The 14,235-nt window shown below is 38.1% G+C and overlaps 1 protein-coding gene across 1 annotated transcript in view; it reads left to right on the top strand.

The window, feature by feature from the left end:
* The window catches only part of LOC141507470 (NACHT, LRR and PYD domains-containing protein 12-like), a 107,523-nt gene that overhangs the window by 16,941 nt on the left and 76,347 nt on the right, over positions 1-14,235 (top strand). The window contains exons 3-6 of the mRNA XM_074215149.1: positions 1,064-1,151; positions 2,724-2,765; positions 8,298-9,933; positions 11,993-12,160. Coding sequence (XP_074071250.1) covers positions 1,064-1,151; positions 2,724-2,765; positions 8,298-9,933; positions 11,993-12,160 — 1,934 coding nt within the window. The remainder of the gene's footprint in view (positions 1-1,063; positions 1,152-2,723; positions 2,766-8,297; positions 9,934-11,992; positions 12,161-14,235) is intronic.

Consider the following 14,235-nt stretch of genomic DNA (forward strand, 5'->3'; position numbering starts at 1 on the left):
CCCACAAGCATACTCCTTTTAATTGGAGCCAAAGCAACAAGCAAAATTAAATTGCCTCATGATCTTTTCATTTCCAGTCCCCTTAAGTACACTCTTTTCTTCTATCTCTGTATACTCTAACCATAACAATACTCCTCAATGAAACTTTTGGGTTCACTCTCTTCCTCTATTGCTTTAGCACTCCAACTCTGGTACTGTAACCTTTTTTAATGAAAGTATGGATTAATGCAAGATCACCTCCAAATCTATGTATGTCCAACCGTTCTAAGTATGCTCCCAACCTTTGTCCCTATTGTATTAAAACCTTCCTTAACTAAAATATTTAGTAAAGAAAGGTCACTTTGTGATTTAATTATGTATTTAGCCTCTAAGTACCAGGAAACAATATAGGTCTTTTTGAGACCTTTAAAATTAATTGTGAGCCATGAGAGTCACTGACACAGGACCACCTGACATGGTGTGCCCTAATCACAGAGGGTGTTGTGCTCTATGAGCAAGGCAGAACTGAAGTACCTCAAAGGAAACATGAGATATATAAATTTAGAGTAAAGACCCCAGGTGTTCTCAATGGATTGTTTGTGTCCAAACTGTAATAGAGCATTCTGAGATGATATTGGTCTGATCAGCCAGTCAGACACACTGTAATTTATCTCCAACATAGTGATGTTATTTTAGTCTTCTTTGATAAAGGACATGGACTAACCCCTATATGCTATGATTAAAATAGCTTCAAGTATATTCAATCTTGAACTTTCCTAAGAGTTATATAATTCTCAAGAATAAGAATTGTTATCTTCTCATAGGGATGTATATAGTTTAATGTTCCTGACTAGTATTTGTTTTTCCCCCTTTCTGTTTACTTTTTTATGTGTCTGCTGAGTCTTGTATTTAAAGATCAAATTTTCTGTTAGTTTTGGAATTTATTGCAAGTCCTTCTTTTCCCCTAACAGAATATTATGGATTTTGTAGGGTAGTTAATTCTTTTTTTTGTTATTTAATTCTGATTATAATCCAAGTATGCTGGCTTCATGCTTTCTGAAATATCATATTCCTGTTCCTCCAGTCCTTTAATGTTGAAGCTAAGTCCTTGGCAATTCTGTATTCACTTCCTTTGTATTGCTTCTTGTTGACTGAAATGTCTTCTCCTTTAGGTAAGAATTCTGAAGTTTGGCTGTGACAGTCCTTGGGGTTTTTATTCTGAGGTCACTTTCTGGAGGTGTTCTGTGTATTCCTTTAAAGACTATTTTTCCTTTTTTGATCTAGTATATTAGGACTCTTTTTCATGATAATTTCCTGAAAGACATTTTTTCAGGTTTTATTTGGGGATCTTTCAGGTAGACCAATACATTTTAGATTATTTCTTGTGGATCTGTTTTTAGATCATTTGTTTTTCCTACAAGATACTTTACATTTTCTTTAATTGTTTTCAGCCTTTTGATTTATTTGGTGGAATCTTGGTGTCTCATAGACTCATTCGTTTCTATTCAATTCTAATTTTCAGGGTTTCATTTTCTTCAGTTAGCTTTTATGTTTCCTTTGCCTTTTAAATGAACTGTTTTCCTTTTCCAGTTGGGTGCTTTTATTTTTTAATGAGTTAAAATCTTTTTACAGTTGATCATTTTTACTTTTTTTTGTTTTGTCAAGGCAATGGAGTTAAGTGACTTGCCCATATATAACCCATATTCTCTCTCATCTCTTCTGACTAGTTTTTGCTAATCATCACCTCTTTGTGTCCTCCCTTTACATTTTTCTTACCTTCTTCCCTCACTCTCCTTTCTCTCATTTCATTTCCATAACTCTCTGCATTGCTTTCTCATTCCCCATCACCCCCCCCCCATGCCTTTTCAATTCCTGCTTCTATTCTGGGATCTCAACAGTTCTGACTCTAATTGATTGACCAACAATAATTCCCTGGCCAAGCCCCATTTGTTCATTGTCTGGACTGTTGGAAATGGCCCTGGATACAAGGCAAAGATGATTAGGTAAAGAGTTAATAAGTGTATGGTTGAATTTGAACCCAGTCCCTCTTACATTAAATCAAGTATTGCCAGTAAAGATTAGAGTTGAGTTGGGCCTGGTGTTTCCAATCTGACATTTTTGTCTTCTGGTCTGACCTGGGAATAGGTGCTCCTATACTTGAGAAAAGAGTGAAAGTTCCCCATAATTTCCCAAATAAAGTATCAATTATAGAAACTATTTAGGAAGGGGAAGAGAATGACTTTGTTCAAATGAGTTAAAGCATAGAAGACTGATCCTAAAAAAGGCTTGAAGAGATATTTCTCTGAAACAGATTGGGAGATATTTTCTGGAATCTTCTATTTGATCATAAATAACCAGGGTTAGAATTTCTTTCTATGTTCTCCATTAGAATGTGAGCTCTTTGAGGGTATGGGACTGTTTAGATTTTTCATGTTTGATTTTGTTCTTCTTTGTCTTCTCAGTAAATAGCAAAGATTTAAACATATGGCAATTAATGATTGTTAACTAATTAATCATTGACTATTCCCTAGACCTCCCTAATACCAATTCTATCTCCAGTTGTAGGAAATAGTCTTGGAGAATTCAATTCTGTTTTCTAAAGCAAATAGGAAAGCTCATCTTTTTGAGGGGGTGGGGGTTTGATTAGGATGTCTTTTCTCTTATCCCAGACCTTTTCCAGAGCTCTTATGGGAATGATTCCCATGATCCCATTGTAATTGTCTCCTTCTCTCCATTTTTTTCAGATCTATTCCACTCAATCAGGAATATCCAAGAAAGGAAAAACAGTAAGTCAGAGGGAAGAAAGGGGGATATGTTGACAGACTAATGAAAATATAGTCTGACCAGGACCACATGGATCAGTGGAATGAAGGTATGGAGTGGCAATTGAAGAAATATATCTGAGCTGGTTCACTATCTAGGATCATGGATCAGTAAGTGACAGCATTCAGGAAACAGGCCCTGAAGGTCAATATGAAGGAATTGCAAGGCAGTGACCAAATTTGCAGACAAAATTCTGTGTAAGAAGAGCTTGAAATCTGCCTCAATAATTAGCATTAGGGCATTCAGCTTGATTTTTTGAAAAATTGAATGTACCTACATTCAGGGTGTATTGTGTTCCAGGGATTAAAAGATTATTATTTTTGAATATGGGAGAAAATGGGCTTCCAGGAAAGGGGACTTAAGTTGCTATGTTTTGTAAAGAATTCAACCTTCTCTGTCTTAGAGATGTAAAAAAGGCTTAGACTTTAATTCACAGGTTACACAGACAGTTTATAAGTTACTACAAAAAAAAATCTACAAACTAATACAAACTTAGGTCCTCTGAAGAAGCAGCTAGTTAGTGATTTTTTTAAAGGAGAGACTGATTAGTTGAAGTTTTGGTTGAGAAAACCTGAAGTGAAGGCTGGAAACCATTGGTCCCAAATGAGGGAAAGTAGTCATTGTGAATCAAATTTAGGTACTTTAACAGGCAAGAAATGACTGGGGAGAGAACAGCAAAGGGGCTAGTCATCTTAAAGAGATAAGTTACAGGGTGTAACTTGAGTAATAAACTTAAACAAAAGAAGATGGTTGAGAGAATAGCAAAGGGATAGACATTTTGAAAAGAAAAAAGGGGAAAGAATGGAAGTTTAGATCAACATAGAACTGCGTGGGTCTGGGGCTATATTAGTTCAGCAGGCTAAATGGGAGCATGTGGATCCAGCATAGAGATAAGAGGAGAAGAGAGAAGAAGCTGGAGCAGCAGCTGCCAGGCTGAGTCAATAGGAAAAAAAAAGCAAGGCTGGGCACAACCTTGCTCAAATATATTTCCTTGGTAGGTGAAACAAAACTGGTGCTTAGGAGTGGTTTAGAACCTGGCTTCAGGTATTTTCCAATAAACATGCTCCCTGAGTGGGCCTCAAGGAATAACTGGTGCCTGTTATAAGACAGCATTCACTGAGAATGAGCAGACCAAAAAGGCTCCTGACCCAAAGGGTGTGACCAAACTACCTTACTGTTAAGTCCAAAGAACACCCCTCATCCCTTTTTTAGGCTTCAAGCTCTGCTATGCCTTGGTTCTTATTCAAAGCAATTTGGATAAAAGAGACTTTAGCTAATAGACCAATATCCCAACATCCTTGAGGGAAGAGGCCACCTAGACTCTTCCAGGAGAATGCAGAGTACATCTTCCTTCATCATCTGAAAGAGCTCTTCCATGAAAAACTCAAGATACACTGGAGACAGTCAGTCAGTCCCATATAGAACACATGCACCAGTTTCTGTCTTTCCACGAACCCTGACAATTTATATTCTTTATTTTCTCAGTACAGATATAAAAATAGTTGTATTTAGATGTGAGAAAAATAGATACATATAAGAAATCAAAATAAAGGTTATTAAATGCCCAGGAGATGTTGAGAGTACCAAGAGAGAAGGATAGGTGGGAGAGTCTGAGGTCACATATTCATTCAATCAGAGGCAGAAGGATAGTTATACATTAGAGAGAAGCAATCTGAGAAATAGAAGGAAAAACCAAGAGAAAGCCATGTTTCAAAAGTACTAAAAGCTTCAGTGAAATCAATTAAATTAGAGCAAACAAAAACATTATTACAGCAACAGGCATAACTTGCATATACTCAAGCCTATCTACATCCAGTGAAGGCATACATATACACATATATGCATATATACATTCTTATACATATATATATATATATATATGAAATATATACATGCATATATACTAAGAGGGCCAATGTAGTAAAAATGATTCTATATCTGATTGCCCCCTAGAAAGGTCTACTGGATGCTTTGGTTGTATCCTTGGCAAAGAGCATTCAACTTCCACTTATCACTCTGTATCTGTTGAGGTCTGGGCTCAAGCACTGAGCCTCCCTAGATTGTTGTAACTCTTAGAAGTCCATCCTGGTTAACAGTAAAATTTCATCCATGTGACAAGGCTATCAGTCTGTTCTAGACACTCTCACAAAGACATATCCCTTGGTTTCTGTCCTGGCCCCATTGCACCTGTTACACCAAGCTTATTCTCCTCTAGGTAACTTTGACTCCCATAAAATATTGTTTATCTTATTGCTTTTTATCCTCAGAGTTTTGTTCTACCTTGTTTACAGATCTCTATGTTAAGATTTACCATAGCTGGGGTGACTAGGTGGCGTAGTGGATAAAGCACCAGCCTTGGAGTCAGGAGTACCTGGGTTCAAGTCCGGTCTCACTTAATAATTACCTAGCTGTGTGGCCTTGGGCAAGTCAATTAACCCCGTTTGCCTTGCAAAAACCTAAAAAAAAGATTTCCCATAGTTATTCTCTTAGCACTAGCAATCCAAGAACCACATCATACTGAAATAATTGGATATTTGAATAATGCTATCCATTGTCACCAAGATTTTCCCATGTTTAAGATTTATTTCCTCATGTATAAGATATACCTTAACTTTGGGGCCTGAAATTTGAAACAAAAGGTATTACATAAAGTTATTGAACTCGTTTTATTTATCATAAAATTCATACAGCTCCTCATCACTGTCAAAACACCTGTCCATTAGCTTGTCCTCATCTGTTTGATGATAAATCACTATCTTAGTAGTCTGAATGCTGTCCTGCCTGTGCTCTGGTCTGGATTTGACCATAAGCATTCCCTGGGCAAATCTGGGGCATGGATGCATACTTAGTCTATTCTGTTTCATGAACCTGAAGTGCCAATTGCCTCCTTTGAAATCAGTCACTTCTATTTCATCAGCAATTCTTCTGACTTCCTGCTGAACCATCTTTGTGTACACAGGAATTCCACTTGTCCTTTGTTCTTCAATCCATCTCTTCAATTCCCTAACTCAGGTTGTTTTGCTGACTTGCCTCTCATTGTTTTCTTCTGCCCTGTCTTTTTCAGGAGGGCTTCTTCCTGTAGCCAGGCTCAGATTATTTTCTCAGTAGGAGGAAGACCAAGCTGATATTCAGCAGTAAATTTCCCTTAACTTTTGTAAACTGGATCACTTTTTTTTTTAGTTTTTTTTTTTTTTTTTTGCAAGGCAAACGGGGTTAAGTGGCTTGCCCAAGGCCACACAGCTAGGTAATTATTAAGTGTCTGAGACCGGATTTGAACCCAGGTACTCCTGACTCCAGGGCCGGTACTTTATCCACTATGCCACCTAGCCGCCCCAACTGGATCACTTTGAACTTGAATTTAGCATTATAGGAAAATCTGGGCAAATCATGGCAAAATGCAATGTAAGATAGTGGTAACAAATGCAAAACAATGAGAGCAAAGACAGCAAATGCAAAAAAGTGGGAAATGCAAATAAAAAACTACAACCACCATATAAGAGGTTCCCAGGTTTTTTGACCCCCAATTTTTTGATAAAGGGTGCATCTTATACCTGGGGAAATACAGCAATTGGTTCTGCTCTCTTAAATAGTATAGAATTCTTTGCTATAGTCATTCATTCCTCCACTTCAAACACTTCCACTCAAAACATTTTCATTTCAACATTCATTCTACACTTACCCTCCAAAAATACTATTTCAGTAGTAGATATAGTATAGTGTGAAAAATAAGAAATACTGTAGGGAGAAAATTGCATAGATAGTAAATAAATAAATAAATAAAGGAAGTTGCATGGAACCTGGATAAATAGGGACCCAGTGGTGGCTAAGTACCTGGAATCTTCATGTAGAGAAGCCCTCAGAGAAACTAATGACCTAAGGAATAATACAGGTCTTTCTTATGTTCATAGGATAATGGCATTAGCTTAATGAGAACAAATTCTAGCCTAAATAGTTTAGGGAAGATATTCACCTTGGGATCTGTTAGAGAAGATTTTGATGCAGCCTAGAGGACAATGAAGAAGTGGTTAACCTGAAGGCCTTCCTTAAATGTAGTTTTTGATAGTCATCTGAGGAAAAGACCTTGGGAGTGGAGGGTACTTCCATTGTGCTAATTCCTTGGCTGCAGTGATCACCCAGTATTCTGTGGTTCTCGAGACATGGTGGAGTAAAATCAGAGTGTAGACCAGAGAAAAATGAAGACAGAGCTTGGAGCTGGGGGCAGAAGTTACACAAATGCAGATTTCAGCTCAATACCAGGCAGGACTCCCACCTAGATGTTTTATTTCAAAGAACACTACTTTGTAGCATCCTGATGTGGTGAGTTCCTGTCATTGCTGGTTGTTATGAAGAGACTGGACAAGCTATTGTTGGGGATATTATAGAATTTTCCTATAATAATTTTGTGCATCCTAGAGTATTTTGTACATCCTAGGTATTTAATCAATGTTCTTTTAAATAAAACATCTATTTGAAACTAAGCCTTGATTTGATAATCTCCAGATGAGGTCATTCTGTGATTTTAGCACAGGTGTTTGTCATTAAAGAATAATATACTAATATAGAATAGTCAGTGAGATCAAGATGGGTATAACAGAAAGGAAGTCTGTAGGAAATGAGAAATCCCATGCAGCTGCAATGATAAGAAGTAAACCTCACAAGATGCTGGGACCTGTCTTGAGTCTTGATGACCGAAACGATTTTGCCAGAGGAGAGGAGATATTTTGTAATGAGGACAAGACATTCCACTTGGTGTCTGCCCTGTCACTGACTGGTTCTTATGCCTGGAATTCTCTCCTCATTCCTCACCATCTCCAGGCTTGCTGATTTCCTTACAGTCACAACTAGACTTCCACCTTCTGTAAGAAGATTTTCCCAGAAACCCCTTTCTTATTGCTTTCCTTCTGAGATTATCTTCTGTTTATACAGTCTATATTTTGTTTGCATATATTTGCTTACATGTCATTTCCTTTATTAGATTGTGAGCTTCTTGAGGACAGGACTCTTCTGTCTTTCTTCATATCTCAGCTCTTAGCAGACTATCTGCCATATTGGAGGCACTTAATAAGTGGGTATGGAGGTGAATTTTGACTTGAGTGACGTAATATTAACCAAGCAGAGCAGGGTAGGAAGCTCAAAGTCTATATGAAGAATCTGGGAGGAAATAAGGATGGAAGAATAGGAAGGCCTTGAATTGTGGAATAGTTAGACTTTGTTGTATGAAGAAAGAGAAAATGAAGATTCCTGATCATGATGGTGTTATGGTTAGGACTGTGTTTCAAAAACATCACTTAAAGAGAGGTGCAGGCAGGTTTGGGGGTTTACCTTGGATACCAGCTGATGTGAGGTGAGGGCAGAGCCAGAGGCAACACATCACCTCAAGGTGATGGGAAATCTGGGAATGAGATTCCCAAACTATTATCTCAGGGACTTCTCTCAGTGCTACCCCAACAGATTTAATCCTGAACATCTCTATATTGTGTTTGTTATGATTTTAGATGAAAGAAACAAGTACCAAGAACGAATGAGAGAGAAATTCCAGTTCATGAATGAAAAGAACTCTCGTCCTGGGGAGCATGAACTCTTTCACCACCGATTCACACAGCTGCTTCTTCTTCAAGAATATCGTTACAAGGAAGAGAAAAAACATGAACTCTTAATCCAAGGGTGGAAACATGCTAAGGTCATAGAGGAACGAGGACAGCTTATAGAGGTGTCAGCTCTATTTGATCCTGATCAGAAGACAGGTGTCCCACCCCGCACTGTTGTGCTGCAGGGGGCTGCTGGGATTGGGAAGACCACCCTGGCCATCAAAGTGATATTGGACTGGGCTGAAGGAAAACTCTATCAGGATATATTTGACTATGTTTTCTATCTAAGTTGTAGAGAGTTAAACCCATTAGGAGAGAGAAAAATCAGTTTTGCTAATTTAATTTTGAAAGAGTGGCCTGGTCCACAGGCTACCATGACAGAGATCATGTCCCAACCAGAGAGACTCCTGTTCATCATTGATGGTTTAGATGAACTGAAATTTCCTTGTAATGAGCACAGATATGATCTGTGCCAAAATTGGGAGGAGCAGAGGCCAGTGTCCCTCCTGCTGAGCAGTTTACTAAGGAAAGCCTTACTCCCTGAAGCCTCCTTGCTGCTCACTACTAGACTCACTGCTCTGGGGAAATTTAGTCCTTTGTTAGAGAATCCACGTCACGTGGAGATCCTAGGCTTTGCTGTAGAGCAGAGGAAGGAATATTTTTGCAAATTTTTTGGTGATGAGGATTTAGGTGAAAAAACCTTTAGTTTAGTAGAAGACAATGCCCCACTGTTCACCATGTGCTCTGTTCCCTTGATGAACTGGATTGTCTGCACTTGCCTGAAACAACAAATTCGGAGAGAACGAGATCCCATGCTGGCTTTGAAAACTACCACTGCCCTATACATGTGTTATATCAGTTCAATCACACGTGATGATAAGAACTTTGTTCCTCAGCACCTGAGGAATCTTTGTCAATTGGCTGCTGAGGGTATCTGGGAGAGGAAACTGCTGTTTGAGGAGGAGGACCTGAGGAGACATGGCTTAGAGGCAGCCAATGTCTCTGCCTTCTTAGACATGAACATTTTTCAGAAAGACAGTGACTGTGAAAACTGCTACAGCTTCATTCACTTGAGTTTCCAGGAGTTTTTTGCTGCCTTGTTCTATGTGACGGGCACAGACAAAGAAGGGATGAGGAGCCCTGACTCCTCCATTCCAGATTTCAGAAAACTTCTGGAGGAATGTAGTGGAAGTGATGCCAGTTTTGTGGTCCTGGTGGTGCTCTTCATGTTTGGCTTCTTAAATGCAGAGACAGCAAAGGAGATGGAGAGGAAATTCAGATGTAGAATGTCACCAGAAATAAAGTTACAGCTACTGCAGTGGGTTGAGGGAGAAATTCATAGAGATTATGAACGATCCTGGTATTCTGAAATTCGATTACCACTATGGTATTCTCTTTTTTTATATGAAACTCAAGATGCTGAGTTTGCATTCCAGGTGCTACACAATGTCGAAGAAATCAAAGTAGAAGCTTTCAATCACTATGAAGCTCTGACTGTACTTTTCTGTATTAAACACTGTCCTAGAGCCTGGAGAATTTCCTTGTGAGTATCTTCATTTCTTCTGCCTTAAAGCCTCTTCTAGACTCTTTGCAGACAGACTGAACTATGTATCTTTCTTATGAGGGAGCCCAGTGTGGTCCTTTCAGGCTTGGACATGTGACCAGCCCAGATTATCAATCACCCTGGCTTTTCTCTGGGAACACAGAGTTTTGGGACTGAGGCAAACACCAGGTATGACTGAATCTTGCCTTTCCTTGTACATTTGTGAAACACTGAGGTGGTGTTCTTCTCAAACACTTTACTAAAGATATCCCAGATTGGATTAGTTCTATTGAAGTTGTGTTAGGCAGCAAAGAGATTTCTGCATAGATGATGCTATATCATTATCTATAACAGCAAGAGAAAATCCTGTGCACAGAATTTCTATATTCAAATGAGATTAATTGAAGGGTATTCTGTCCAGGTGACTGAGGTCTGACTGAGTAGGGAGGAAGACAGGGACTGGACAGAAGACAGAGGAGATTCCAGATCTGTATTCCATAACTTCCCTGTTTGCTCAGGGAAAGAAAAATCTGATCTCTGGTGCATGTTAGAGATGTTCCCTCTCTTTTAAGGGTTCTTTGGCAGTGATTGGTAGACAAGTAAATGTTATTCTTGCACCAGGTTTCTATTTGTAATCCTTAAGAGTGGCTCTAGTTGAGGGGTCAAAACAGGAAGGGAGTGATATCAGGCCTCATCCCATGGCTGTTGTGATAGGTGGCTCCTCTTCATGTCCTGGGCTGGATTCTGAGATGCTCTCCTTCGCACCAGTGTTCTGGGAATCATAAAGGATAAAGTGTCTCAAGCTTGTTCATGACAGAATGACACTGAAGTCCACTCTGAATTTGGAGGGAAGGGATTAATGCTCATTGAGGGTCATTTCTTCCAATCTTCCCAAGTTGGAGTCTCTTGAACATATGAGATGGGTCAACAGGAAGTCATTTTCATGCTAGAATGAACCCTTCCAGTGAGTTATCCTGCAGATGCAGCTTAAGCTCTCTTTTGTTGAGGAGAAGTTGTCTGGTCCTGGTAGCTTCATTAGAGGCTGCTCAGTGGTCCTTATGCCAAGAGTTTTGAGGTTTCTTAAGATCAAAGATTTAGTTTTTTCCCCTTATATTCACCTATTAGACTCTGATCCCTTTATCTTTGATGGAAGATTTCCTTCATTAGCTATCTGTTATGTGCACAGCATTATGCTGATTCTGGAGATACCAAGGACAAGGCTCAAAAGAAGTCTGAGTTCTGTCCTTTTGGAGTCTTTGGCCTCCTCTTATATGACTCTTCTCCATAAAATTGCCAGGACCTTCTCCAAGGGACTTGCCCAGGAAAGTGGGAGGCCCAGGCTGACATCCAGCAATCACAGGAATCAGAATAAAATAAAAATTGAAGGTCACTTAGAAGGGGAAATTAATAAATGAAGCCTGAGCAGTTGGGGAAGAAACAAAAATTTTACCCCTTTATCTTGGTTAAGGTTGGGAAGGGTATGGACTAAATATTCACAAGAGCCTTAGTAGCAACAAAAGAAGCATCTCTTCTGTGCTGGGACCCTCCTGGAGTTGGTGTCCATCCTCTTATCCTGATAGCAGGTCCACATTAGAAATTTCCCAATTGCTGTGTTCATTACAAGCCTCCTCTTATTCTGAAAGACTGAGTCTATCTCTATAACTTTTGGGCCTCTGAGAATGTCAGAAATTTTAGATTTCTTTCAGATCTCCTCCTTCTCCACTCAGGCTGACTGATACAGAGTTTTGTTTCAGTTTTGTCATTGCCCCTAAGGGGCTTGTGGTAATATTGATAGTGTAAAAAAGGCTCAGGAGTAGGGGTGAGTGAAAACCCAGTAGAGCTGGCAGTGGCTAATATTAGATTTGATTCAGATGTTCTGACCTTCAGAGATCCAAGAATCTAATCCCACCTGGTCTAGTTTCTCTGGGAACTGCTGTTATTTACTGTGGGACCTTTTCATTTTCCTGGTCAGATAAATAGACCCACACAATTATACTGGGATGCAGCTTGAGTGCCATTGATACCCACAGTAAAGTTCTCATCTCATTTCTCTCTCTAGTTCTTGTGATGTTGATTTACCTGATGGTTTTTGGCAAAATTTCTTCTCTGTGGTCAGCAAGATTCACAACCTGAATGAACTTTCTGTGGATCTAATACATTCAAACTATCGATTGGAAAACATTTGTATAGAGCTAAGAAAGGCAAATTGTAACCTGGAAAAACTGAGGTAAGTGTTAGCTGATCTTGTGACTTGGCTGACTAGGAAGAAATCTTTGGTCTTTCTCTTGAGATCTTCCATATATCACTAATTGGTTGTTGAACATGTCAAGCTAGATAACCCTTAGGCATCTCACATTAATGAGTATAAATAGCCCACTGGACTTGGAGCCAATATAAATTATTTCACCCTATTATATACATAAATGAAGACTTTTTTCCTTGTGTTTATCTACATCATTCTCTCTATATACAGATAAACACCCACAAGCATATTTACACTTTTCATTATGAATTTCATTATGAATGAATGAAATTTTGATCAGTTCTCAAACACCAGGAACTGTGCAAGGTGTTCAAATGACAGGCATAAAACTCTGCCTTTTGAGACCTTATTTCCTATTTATCAATAGTTTACATGAGTATAGATAGAATATAATCTCTAAGAACTTTTGGGGTAGGAATGTTTCATTTTTGTTTTTGTGGCCCTAATATTTAGAACTTTGCCTAGCATTTAGTAATTATTTACTGATCAAAATCCATTCAAAATAACAAAAAGCAGAAAACATCTAGAGTTCACCAATACGGTATATAGAAGATTTCTGTAAATACAGCTCTTTACAGAAATAAAAGGGGACAAGTATTGGACAAGGATAAAAATGACAATGCTCTTTCAATTATGGGGTTTAGTATTATGTTAATCAAGTTTCTAGTTAGTTTTTTTATAGAATAAGTTAAAATAATAACAGAATTTATATGCTAATCAAAAGATCCAGTTTCCAGAGAAATAATAGGAAAAAAGGCATAAGGGACATATTATACAACAGTTCACCTCAAATTTATTTGGTAGAGGTTAAAATAGAAGAGTAGAGAGGCAGCTAGGTGGCGCAGTAGATAGAGCACTGTCCCTGGAGTCAGGAGTACTTGAGTTCAAATCTGGCCTCAGACACTTAATAATTACCTAGCTGTGTGGCCTTGGGCAAGCCACTTAACCCCATTTGCCTTGCAAAAAACCAAAAAAACAAAAACAAAACAAAAATAGAAGAGTAGATAAGGAAAAGAGCCAAGATTAAAGAATAAACTAAAATCAATGAATTCAGTATCAAGTTGTTGAATGAACCCAAGAATATAATTTACAAAGTAGTGGGATTCCTTTTTTGAGAAGTTCGGTCATGAAAACTGCAATGTAAATTGGTAGAAATTTTGTTTTGATTCTTATACAATGTACTATAATAAGATCAAAATGGATCAGGTAAACAAAATATAAAAATTCATACATATAAGAAATTAGATAAAAACAAGATCAGGTACCTTTCATAACTATGAGTATGCAAAATATCTTTAAATAAGAGGGGGAAAAAGTTCAATAAAATTTAAAACAGATAATATTGAACACATAGTTCACTTCTATTCCCTCCTTCCCCAAACCTCTAGAAAATTGGGTTCTACCCCTGAAATGCTCCTTGACTTTGATAGGCCAGCTTTGGTCTTATTTCACTTTATCTGAGGCCTATACTTGTTACCCATCTCCACCTAAACTCTTCCCCTGCTCCAGGGTAATAGTTTTCCAATCCTTAGCTCCTTTCCACACCACCCCCCATGTCTTGTAAGATCCTTGAAGGAAATGATTAGTTTGTTTTTATTTGTATCCCTAGCTCTTACAATTCTGACCATCTTAAGTCTGTAAATATTATGTTTGATGACCTATTTCTGTCAAAAGGAATGCTAATTACATAATAAGAAATTATCAAATTCATACAACTAAAAACTATTTCCCAGTAAGTATATGATCAATGGATATGAACAAGGAGTTTTCAAAATAGGTAGCTGAAAAAAAGGATGAGGTGTGTGAAAGTATAAATGGAAAATGAATGTAAAAAATTCTGTAAATCCGTAATAATTAGGTAAATGAGAATTAATGCAATTTTGAGGTTTTACTTCTACCTCATAACCAATCTAATTGTCAAAGATGACAAAAAAGGAAAATGATAAATTTGATTGAGACTGTGGGAAAACAGGTTAATCAGTGTCTTTGGAGTGGTATAGTAATTCTAGGAAAAAATTTAGAATTATAGAGAAATATTT

The sequence above is a fragment of the Macrotis lagotis genome, chromosome 1, assembly GCF_037893015.1.
Source record: "Macrotis lagotis isolate mMagLag1 chromosome 1, bilby.v1.9.chrom.fasta, whole genome shotgun sequence".
Classification (NCBI taxonomy): Eukaryota; Metazoa; Chordata; class Mammalia; order Peramelemorphia; family Peramelidae; genus Macrotis; species Macrotis lagotis.